Source organism: Enhydra lutris, unplaced genomic scaffold (genome assembly GCF_002288905.1).
Source record: "Enhydra lutris kenyoni isolate GAN:26980312 unplaced genomic scaffold, ASM228890v2 scaffoldscaffold52, whole genome shotgun sequence".
Taxonomy (NCBI): Eukaryota; Metazoa; Chordata; class Mammalia; order Carnivora; family Mustelidae; genus Enhydra; species Enhydra lutris.
The window spans coordinates 8351960-8363284 of NW_019154136.1; the positions used below are offsets into that span (position 1 = coordinate 8351960).

General features: G+C 60.0%; 1 protein-coding gene across 1 annotated transcript in view; it reads left to right on the forward strand.

The window, feature by feature from the left end:
- LOC111157196 (anosmin 1) overlaps positions 1–7743 on the forward strand; it is a 171190-nt gene extending 163447 nt beyond the window's left edge. The window contains exons 10-14 of the mRNA XM_022518486.1: positions 1451–1545; positions 3842–4013; positions 4918–5138; positions 6448–6589; positions 7397–7743. Coding sequence (XP_022374194.1) covers positions 1451–1545; positions 3842–4013; positions 4918–5138; positions 6448–6589; positions 7397–7455 — 689 coding nt within the window. The 3' untranslated portion in view covers positions 7456–7743. The remainder of the gene's footprint in view (positions 1–1450; positions 1546–3841; positions 4014–4917; positions 5139–6447; positions 6590–7396) is intronic.
- Positions 7744–11325: the final 3582 nt, after the last annotated feature.

Genomic DNA, 11325 nt, shown 5'->3' on the forward strand with positions numbered 1-11325 from the left:
TTCCACCATCTATACTGTCCACCACTGTTTACACTGCCCATGGCCTTCTACACTGCCCACGGACAGCTGCCCTGGCCACAGCTTTAGACAACGCAGGACCATCTGCACTACCAGGAACGTGTACAGACTGGCCCGCGCCACAAGCAGGCCTGATCTGCGTCTCCCTTGAGAGCTCGATCTCCGAGTAACACTGCAGCCATTGTAGGCACAGTTGTACCTCTTGGCTGTGCACTGGTCCCCTCCCCTCTGTACTGATCCGCATGAACAAACACACCCCCCCTAGCCTCCGCTGGACCGTACGCACCTGCCTTGTTCACTGTTTCTCTCGCCCGTCGGTGCGTAAGGTCCCGAGAGCAGCTGTTATGGAGTGATTGGTCCGTTCTGTGCCCCGACCAGCAGCACCGGAACGGAAGCAGAGGCCTTCACTCGCCGACCTCACGCTTGTGTAGAACGTCCCGTTCTCCTTTCCCTCAAAAGAGCCCCGTGGCCTGCCGTGTGCCTCTCACAGCGTCTGGTCCACAGTTCCCCTTTTAAGCAAACACCCAGGGCGCCTGCCTGACCCCTGCTCAGCCTCTCAGACCTGGGGGCTCTTCTCATTCCAAAGTGCTCAAACTGGCTCCCCCTGGGGTCATCCAGTGCCATCGAGCGTCTTCCCCTCAGCAAAGCCCCATCCAGCACTTGGGTACCAGGATGAGGTGCTGGTCGGTGGCAGAGCGGCGCCCTTTCCCACCCTCGGGCCCACGGCGGGGCGACTGACCCGACACCGGCCAGACCTCCCTCCCCACACTGGGCGAGGGGCTCGTTGTGGGTTTGTCCTTTCCCTGAGCGATGGCCCCGACTCCAGCGCTGGGCAGAGAGCACGCGCTCGGCCCGGGCAGGACGGGCTTGCGGGCTCTGTGCTCTCGCGGGCGCCCCGAGCGGCTCAGGGTTCGGGGGACCACACACGAGGAGAACACGGGGAGCTGCTGTCCCGGGCCGCGGGCTGCGGGAATGCTCACGTGCACCGGGGACTGCATTGTGTTCCTCAGGGCTCCCGCCGCGAGGAGGTGCCGTTCAGGTGGCCCTGGTTGCACAGGCCGTTGCTTTCCCAGTAGGGGTCAGAGCCACATCTGTGCTGACGGCTCCCTGCTGCAGGAACGAGGCCTCCTGGGTCGAGGGCTGCCCGCTCGCGTGGGGGGTGCGCTCGGCCCACACACCAGGGCAAGGTCCCCCTCCACACCGTGTGGCCATGCCACCAGGCCGGTCCTGTACTTTCTGGCCTCTTCCCTGGGTTTCTCCTGGACTCTCCTCCTGGCGACAGTCCTGGTTCTGCAGACCGGCCCCCTCCCTTTTCCCGTGTGTGCTTTCGGACGTCTGCAGCACATGCACGCGTCCCCTCCCGCTGTGTCCCGGTCTGGGAGCGCGGCCGATGGGGACTGTGGCCGCAGCCTGTACTCCTCTGACCTTGCAGATCCCAGCGTCAGTCGGTACCATGTGCAGTGGCTCCCGGAGGTCTGTGCCCAGAACCGGAGCAGCGCGGCCGAGGCCTCCTCCAGCATCACCCAGGTGAGAGGTGTCACGCGGCTCGTGTCTCGTGAGTGTCTGGCTCCACGGGGTCTGTGTAGCAGCTGTGCGCAGAGATGGGCAAAGGGTGCTCCCCCCACCCAAGAGCTCGTTGCCACCCTGTAGCTGCTGACTAGTAACGAGGTACACGGGCCCACACAACGGTCCCCTCATATTCTGTCCTTGCTCACAACCTCCCTGGGGACTTGAGCCCCTGTCGGCTCAGGGCAGGTCACAGAAGACAGGTTTAAAGACGCACTTCCTTGGGACTCCGGGGTCAGAGGGGACCTGGTTGCGAGTTCCTGTGCGTCTGCCCTTTGTTGGACGAAAGCTTTGCCTCGTTTTCTGGATCCTGGTAGCACGATGTAGGGGTGATACTGTCCCCGTCGACTTCTGACGACCGTTGGGCGCCTGGCTTTGCCGCGACCCTGCCCAGCACCCCGTCGTCCAGTGCGCGGAGCTGTTGTCTGCGCTGCACACGGAGCACCGACGCTTTCCCAACTTAATTTGGAAAGCATGTCAGCCCCTTGGGGACAGTCACCCGATCAGTGTTACCGCACGTGCTCGTCCAAACACGGGGTCGACGCATGAACTCGAGAGGAGCCTGGAGCAGACAGCGGAGAGTGCTGCGGGGAGGGCGGCTGCGCGGGGAGGCCGGCGGTGGGGTTCACCACACCCACAGGCAGGGCCGCAGCTGTCCGAGAGGCTGATACGGGATCGACAAGGGGAACAGTTTTCTTCTGAATATTTTCTAAAGCATCAAGTACGGTATTTTTAGAATCCTATCGGATCACCTAACTTTAAGATAACTTTAAGATAAAGTAAGATAAAACAAGTCTGCGGGTCTGCAGAAATACAGGTTGTTACCGGATTCGACCTGTCCCAAAGCACGCGCGTGGTAGGCTGCTGCCAAAGTTTGGGGCCTCCGGAAACAGAATTGCATCCGTCCCAGGGAAGCCTCCTCGGACCGCAGGGAGGCAGGACCCAAGCAGGGTCTGTTCCATTCTCGTGCGCAGCGGCGAGGCTTTCCCTAGTGTTCCCGGGCGCGCCTTGCCGTGGTCGGGGATCTGCCTTGTTCTCCCGGCACAGCCAAGCGTGGCTTCTCCCCTCCGCAAACCCCGAAGGGAAGACGGAGCTGGACCTGGACGCGTGTCCCGCAGAAGTGGGCGTCACGCCGCCGCCTGCTAGAGGCTGCCGCTGGCCCCCTCCGTCTGTAAACAGCTTTTAGGCGCCTGGTTTGCAGTTAGGATGGAGCCGCCGGGAGTCCACCTCATGCTCCCGACGTCTGCCTCCCACGCCCCCTGGAAGCGTTCCCGAAAGAGCTGCCCAGCGCTGACCTTGGCGGGTCGGGACCGCAGCGTGTTCCCAGGAGAGGGTGCGGTCCTACTCCCGCAGGGAAGCATTTCCGTCCCCCACGGCGACGCCGCAGGCCTGCGAGGCTCCCTGCTCACTCTGCGTGTGCGCCGTGCCCTGAATCCCGGGGTGCGCACTGCCCCTGCGATCAGGCGCGCAGCCCCTCCCCTCCCCCACCGTGCGCAGCCCCTCCCCTCCCCCACCATGCGCATCCCCCTCCAGGAGCGTCCCCGGGCTCCTGGACTCCAGACTCCGAGAGGGGCGCAGTGGGCGGAGCCCCAGCTTGTACCGCCCTCCCCGTGTGTGCCTCCGCCTCGCCCACGCGGCCGTTGGCGCGGCCTGTCCTGTGCTGCCCGGACAGGGGTCCCGTCTGCGTCTTCCCACGAGGGCATCGGGCTCGGATACGCGTCAGCGGCGCAGAGCGGAGGGGCAGCGCAGGCCCACGTTCTGGGGACGCAGCTGCGCTCACTACAGCCCCAGACCCAGGCTCGCCCCTTAGCGCGCGGTGCGGCTCGGCAGAGGTCTGGGCGTCTGGGCGTCTGGGCCGGCGCAAAGGGATGGCCCGAGGCTGGAACAGCAGCCCGGAACGGGGAAGGAAGGTGCAGACCGACAGAGGAGTCCTGACCCGAGTCCCAGAGAAGCCCGAGTTCCCCTTTCCGTCCTGTTCCAACCACAGACACTGGGGCTTGCGGTTGGGTCGCGCCTGCTTGGAAGACGCCGCGGTCCTGCCCAAGTCCGGGGGCGTCTCCCACGCCCGGGGATGGACGGGACGGTGGTCCTTCATCCCAACAGGGCCCGGGTCTCCTCTCTGCTGTGCATAAAAGCCACACGCGCACGCTGCGTGCAGAGGACATCGTCCTTGTTGCTCTAGGGTTTCAGCTCCTGCCGAGCTCGTTGTGTCCCCAACGAGACTTCTTGCAGCATCTTCTCTTTCTCTTGTTCTTAGGACAATTACATCATTCTTCAAGATCTGTCGTTCTCCTGCAAATACAAGGTCACCGTGCAGCCCACGCGACCCACTGGCCACCTGAAGGCAGAGACGGTTTTCTTTACGACGCCGCCGTGCTCCGCCCTGAAGGGGAAGAGCCACAAGCCCGTTAGCTGCCCCGGAGAGCCAGGTGCGTCTCCCGCCCCGCTCAGCTGCCCCGGAGAGCCGCTGCGCCTCCTTCTGTCCCCTCCCCCTGCCCATGTTAGCTGCGCGGAGAGCCAGATACGCCCCCTCCCCGCTATTAGCTGCCCGGGAGAGCCAGGCGCGTCTCCTGCCAGCTTCAGACACGCGTCCAGGACGCTGGCGGCACTTAGAACACTGTCACTAACCGGACTCCGCGGCCGGACCCGCCGAAAGCTGCCGTCTTCCGGATGGCTGGCCGATGGCCCCATTCAGGCGCTGATGTGCATGGCTAGACACATCATGGTTTCGTTGTCCCAGGCCCAGGACGAGGTCCCGCGCTCGCGGCACTGCCCGCTGGGAAACGAGGGAAAGGTTCTCGTACCGCGTGGGCTTCGGCGGACTCCGCGCTATTCCGTTTCTCTCCCGGCCCCTTGCCACGCCAGCTGCCTTCACGCCCTGTGCACAGCGACGCACCAAAGCCCGAGTGTGCACACATCCCCTCCGGGCAGCTGCACGGCTCCCTGGGGGCCTCCTGAGCTCCTCTGAGCCACGGAGCATGACATCCCATCGCTTCACTGTCCACCCTTGCCGCTGTGGTCACCTCCGCTCTCGGAGCGGCAGCCGGTCCGCACCACACTGCAGAATTCCCTCCTCCGCCCCCAAAGCAGGGCCCAGAAAAGACTTCCCAAAGCACCCAGTTGCGGGGACAAGAGCGACTCAGGCTCATGGACCGTCCCCGGAGGGCAAAAAGGTGGTTTCCAGAAGCCACGCGTGGTGGCCAAGCTCAGCCTTGCCTACGCCCCCGTCTCCTGGGTTTGGCCGCCCGCAGGGCCCACGGTGTGTGCCGACGAGCCCTGTTGTCCCCCTCTGTCCAGCAGCCTCATGCGGGTCCCCTCTCCCCCTCGCTGCAGGTCACGTGCCAGCCAAAGTGCTCGCCAAGCCCGAAAACCTCTCTGCCTCGTTCGTCATCCAGGACGCCAACATCACGGCCCACTTCTCCTGGAAGATGGCCAAGGCCAACCTCTACCAGCCCATGACCGGCTTTCAAGTGACCTGGGCCGAGGTCACGACCGAGAGCAGACAGAACAGCTTACCCAACAGCATCATCTCCCGCTCGCAGATCCTGCCTTCGGTAGGTGCCTGCTCTGCTCCCCGTGTGCGCCGCCGTCCCCGCGGCTCCCGGCCGCCTGCGGGGTCCTGCCGCCAGGCCGCGGGCCGACCACCGAGCCTTCCCGCCGCGTCTTCTCCCGCTGGCTGGAGTAGGGTGCGGGGGTCAGGACAGGCACTGCCGTGAGCAGGGTCTGCCGCCCGGTCCGTGAGCCCTGGTCCTCCACAGCCCCCAGCCTGTGTCGTAGGCAAGTGACGGGACAGTTTGTGAACCCATGTCCCTGCGGTCCGAGTGGACGTGCGCTGTTTGAAGTGTTCCATTGGGGGAAAAACAGCTAAAGGAAGCTTGTTGTTTCTCTCCCTTTCCCTGTTCCCATCTGGCTCGAGCCCGGAAAGACTTGGCCTGTCTTCCAGGCCACTTAATTCCTTGGCTTGGGAAAAAAACCCATGTGTGGGCTGTTACTCCCTCTACAAATGCCCTTAGGATATCCAACTCTGGCTCCAAAAAGAAAGGAAAAAAGAAAGAAAGAAAAAACCTTAAGTCCGGAAGGAAAAATTCCTTGGAATTAGAAAGTAGTTATTCTGTGAATGTATTAGGTTTTATTGAATTTTGAGAAGAATGTGTTGGCATAAAAATAAACATTTTCAGTCATGGGCACGGACAGATACTGTGTGTTGAGGGAAACAGTTGGCTCGTTCCCTGAAATGTGGATTATCAGGAATTCACATCACAAGACGTGCAGAAGAAAACTTTAAACCATGGGAAAGTCTTATGTTAAGGAGAAAAAAATGAAATTCCAAGGGCGAGCCCGAGAACCGGCCCCTCCCCACAGCCTTCCCGGGCCAAGCGGGGGCTGCCCAGCCCGGGGTGTGGAGGGGGAGACGCGGCAGAGGGCTCCACGGGGCACAGGTGGCCGTTGTGTCTGCTGCCCCCCCCCCCTGCTCCCGTGCCTGTGCTCACCCTGCTGCTCTCCTCTCTGGGCACTCACCCCTGCCGCTCTCCCAGTGTTCACACTTGACCTGGCCATGTGCTCACGTGCGCTCACCTCTGCCCCTGTCCATGCCTCACCTCTGCCCCTCCCCGCACCCTCACGCCTGCCCTTGTCCCTGGGCTCACACGTGCTCTTCTCTGCACAGTCACCCCTGCCCCTCTCCAAGCGCCCACCTCTGCCCTTCTCTGCACGCTCACGCCCGCCCCTCTCCATGCACTCCCACCTGCCGCTCTCTGCACTCACACCTGCTCTCCGCCGGGGAGGAGCCGCTCAGAGGACACGTGTCCCCGTGCCTGTCCTGGAAAGGTCACTGACGAGCATCTCTTTTCTTGTGCCTCCCAGGACCATTACGTCCTCGCGGTGCCCAACCTGAGACCGTCCACGCTGTACCGACTGGAAGTGCAGGTGCTGACCGCGGGAGGCGAAGGCCCGGCCACCATCAAAACCTTCTGGACGCCCGACCTCACGCCACCCTCCGCGCACAGTGAGTGGGGGACACGCACGGGCCACGGTCTGCGGGAGACACTAGGGTTGGCATCGGTCCCCGAGCGCCGGGTTCTCTGGGCCTGGACCTCTGCCTCCCACGAGTGTCTGTGGGCCGGACGCTGTTGTTAAGATTTTCAAATATGATGGTCTAGGAAATGAATCTGGTAAGGACGACTGTAGTACACAAGTCTGCTCTGACACACCACGTGAACTTGCTTCACCGTGCGACCCAAAGCCATCCGAGGCGGCGCTGGGCTAAGGAGAAAATTGTCACCCACGGTTTCGAGACAGTGAGGCTCTTGCCCACTTTTAGATTACGTGCCTCACCGTCCCCAGCTGCACGTAAAAGCGGGGCCTAAGGGTCTGTGTGTTGGGAAGAGAACGGAGACGCACTCCTGCCTCTGCTTTTACGAGCGCAGAAGCATGAGTGCCTCCGTCACTGTGTGCGCCCACAGTGACACAGACCATGCTCGGGATGGGCGAGCGGGGCGGCCCGACCCTGTGGCGTCAGGCTGTGCTGTCCGATGCTCCTCCGCGGACACTGGGTCTCGGACAGAAGCGGTGACGTGTTTCTGTCCTGAGGGCAGAGGAAGGACCGGGCTGGCTTAACTGTGACACAGGAAGCGGGCTTGTCCCGTTCCTCCTCGATCTTACGGACCTCGGGGGCGGAAGGAAGGGGGGAAGAGGGGGAAGGGGAGTCCGAGTCTGAGCAGGAGAGAAGGGTGCAGGCGGGAGCCCGCTGTCCCCGCCAGCCCCCGCTTCCCGCAGCGCACCACGACTGACCCGTGTGTCCTGTCCCCCCCAGGACCCCATCTGAAAGCTCGGCATCCCCACCACCACCCGCCTTCTCCGGAAAGGCACTAAACGGTTCCCACAGCGTCTGAGAGTCGCAGAACCAGTGGGCGGGTGGAGCTGCGCGGCGATGACACACACGGCTACAAGGGCAGCGGCCGCCCCGCAGGACCTCCCTCCCCCGTGTGACCTTGTGCCCCGGGTCCCTCTGCCCATCTCGACGCAGGTGGAAAGGAGTGACACACGGCCACCGGTGGGGGTGGACACCACTTCCCAGAATGGAGGAAATGACGAGGCCCCCCGCGCAGGAAGTCCCCGTACCCGCATCGGTGCGCACGCACGGATCTCCATGGCACGGCCGCACAGCGAGAGCTCCCAGACCCGCAGCCGCGCGTGCTCGGAACACATCCGTGTAACACACACGCAGGGCACACTCGTACCGAGTGTGACGTCCGTCAATAAAACGTTTTAAAAGTTAAATGATTGCTTTGATTTGCAAAATCACGTAAGGGGACGCAGTCTGTAAGCCCGACGTAGTCACAGCGTTTATCTGACGATTCGTACCGTGTGACTTACTCCCACCCTCCAGTACAGAGCGGTCAAGTTCCCTCTGCCACCGTCCACACCCGCAGCCCAAGCCCCGTTCGCACCGAGGCCAACGAGCGGCGCGTGTGCGACCCGTGTCTTACGAGGGGCTCCCGGAGCAGGCCGCGTCCAGCGAGTTCGCCGCTGTCCGTCGGCCGTGGACAAATCAGAATGCTTTCCGGGGGATGCGTTTTCATGCTTCCACCTAGAAAAGCACAGGCCTCCCTGATACATTTTCTTATTTCTTTTTCCTTTTTCCCTCCGTGCAGAAAAGAGCTGCCACTCTCCTTTGTTTCACCGCGTCGTGCATCTCCCGATGTACAAAAGCTCCTGCTTAAAGGGAGAATCCCAGCCGTGGAGTGTTCCGCACTCTCTCCCGAGATTCGCCTTCCCTTCCTCACAGGAAGCAAAGTGAACGCTAGAATATTCTCGGGAACATGGGACAGGGCCGGGCGGACAGAGGAGAGCGCTTTACTTGCCTTTTTTCTTCCAAATCCGTCCCGTGGGACCACCTGGCTCCAAACCAGCTTTCCCAGCTTGGACCCGGGTCAGAGCCCGGCCTCCGTCCGCGGTGCCACCGAGCCCTGGCGCAGCCTGAAACCCGGAAATGCTGAGTCTCATCCAGGCTTTTCTTGAGGGAACGTCCGCAGATGTGGTGCGGAATTCGCAGCCGTCTGCGGGTGTGTGTGTGTGTGTGTGTGTGTGCACCCGTGCACAGACACACCCCTTCAGTGTGACTCACTGCGGGAATCTCTTGACAGCTCCCCGCGGTGTAGACAGACCCGGTTCTCGTAAACGGGAGGGTCACGTGTCTGCCGCCGGTGCTCCCTCCGGGAGGAACGCGCACTGTAGCTGCCTCCCAGAGCCTTGCAGGAAGGGCTTCCTCCTCTCTCTGCACAGCCACGGCGGCCGGGGAGAGCTGTGGGGCCGCGCTCCTGGCCTGTGCGCCTGGCACCGGGTACTTGTGGGTTTCTGGAAGCGCACGGACGCAGCGACGGCTCGGAACTCCTCCACCCACGAGTTCTGAAGGCAAATGTGCTAGAAAACGGAGACAGAGTATTTTCATGATCAGACGGATGTGAATGTTAGGGAAACGCAGTCTGTACGCATGGACACGTGGAAAGAGTTGAAAACTGCTGTGTAGCCAACACTGCCGGCGAAGACGCTCCCGGTTCTGCAGCTCCGCACCAGGGATGCCCGTGGGAAAGGCCCGCCCGAAGGTGCCCGGGCTTCCCAGCGCGCGAGCACGGATCTCTTGACGCAGTCGGCACGGGCCGCACGGCGCGCCCCGAAGTCGCCTGCTTCCCCACGGAACGAACAGGACCTCCCCTCGTTTCCAACCGCCCGAGCTGGACCCAGCAGCCCAGGTACCTTCACGGAAACCAGGACTCAGCCAGTGCCAGGAGCCCCATCTGAACGTCAAATTCTCCAATTTTCACCAACAAAGACATCGAATATTGGCCACAAGGTTATCTTTACCCTGAACGTGTCACGAACAAATCCAATATTTGTGTCCACAAATGTTTGTGCCGTTGTATCGTTCAAAATGCAGGAGTGTCCACAGATATGAAATGTTATTAAATTATTCTGTAAGTTTGAGTTTATAAAGTTTAATTGTGTGTCTTTTGTCTGGGCAATAGACAATGAGAAAATACATTTTCAGTCTGGAAGAAGGTTCTGAAGCTTAGAGCCTCCTTTCAAACTTGAAAGCCACTCCTGTGAGCGCCGAATTTTGCGATAACAAAATTTTAATTTTTCACATTATTGGAAGAAAACTATTAATTAGATGATTAAGGACACAGGAGTTTATGAATTCCAGTGACTTTCAATATGCAAATTGGCCATATATCATTACATTTTTTTCTTTGATTTTAAAAATTTGAGTGCCCTAACGAAAAGGATACAAACCATGCGTTGTTTTCTCTAAACACTGTTAGTGGTTCGTCTCCAATATGTCTTATTAAAATGAAACGCGTCTCTCTCATAGGAGAAAAAATACATTTGGGGAGAATACGTAGTCTTAACAATTGAGCCCATCGAGAATACCAAGTGCTGAGATCCCAGGGGTTAAGTCCGTACTCACCACAGTTCCTCCCCGTCCACCTGCAGCCCGCGGTCTCTCGGGGGAAAGGACCCGCTCCCTGTCCTTCCAGCGGGGGCTCCGCACGTGCCTCTTACGGGAGCGTGTGCCCTCTCGAGTCCTTCATGGTGTCAGTAGGACATATTAGAGACGGTGGAACTGACGACAGGCCGTACTTTGAAAAGACGATTAAGCAAAGTTCAAGTGTAAAGACGCATCCATGTGCTGGGAACCTAGATGAACCCGTAAGTGTGCAGAAAAGGCTGTGTCCACGTCGGCGCAGGTGGTGGGGAGGGGTGGGGGTCACCGTCCTTCCAGGGCGCCGTGAGCACCGTAGAGCACCCAGCGGTGGCCCTGGCCTCACCCACCACGTGCCAGGAGGACCCTCCCATGTTGTGACAATCCACAATTCTCCGCACGCTGCCCACTCGCCCCTGCCCACTCGCCCCTGGGATGAAAGTCCCCCATCCCAGCTGAGAATCCGTGCACCAGAGACGGGGTGAAATTTACTTAACTCGGGAGAACCTGCCTTGTCTGCAGGACCCAGGAGCCCAGGAGTCCATCCCGGGAGCCAAGCTGGGAACTTGACTGCAAAGCCCTGAATTATGTCTCTTATCGTGTCCCTGAAAAACCTGATGGGCACACCGAGTTCGGACGTGTCTGTATGTCACCCGAGCGCAGATACTTAATCCTTCCTGTCGGTCAGCATCTCTAACGATAAGGACTTATTTATTTAATGCCCTTTCCGACGCCTTGGGCCGTGGATTTACTAATTACTCATTCCCACGACTGCAAATAGCTCTGCCTCGTTCCACAAACCCTCGCGCTGTCCCCAGCACACAAAGCCTACATTCGTGTTGCATGTACTTCTAGTTCATTTAAAATAATAGCTGTGTAAAGACAGTGACGCTCACCTACGGTTGTGCATGGCCGGACTCCGTTGCTCACCTCTCCTGAGTCTTGTAGCGCGTTACGCAATTCAGAGTGATTAACCGAGATCTGTCTGTAACTGACCCGTTAACGATGCCGTCGCGTGCGGATAACGCAGCGGCTACCTTCTCATCCCCATGGCCTGGAGAGACCTCGTCTCTTCTACTGGTCGTGTCAAGTCAATATTTATTTATGGATGTAATAAAGAAAAAAGGTTCGATTTGTGTGTGTGTCCGTCATGCTCTTCAGAGAGAAGTGATCTTGTAAAAACTTTTGTAAAAACGGAAAAGTATTGTACATAGTCTGCTACCCTGTGACTCATTGTTTTCACGTGAGGGTTTTCTGTA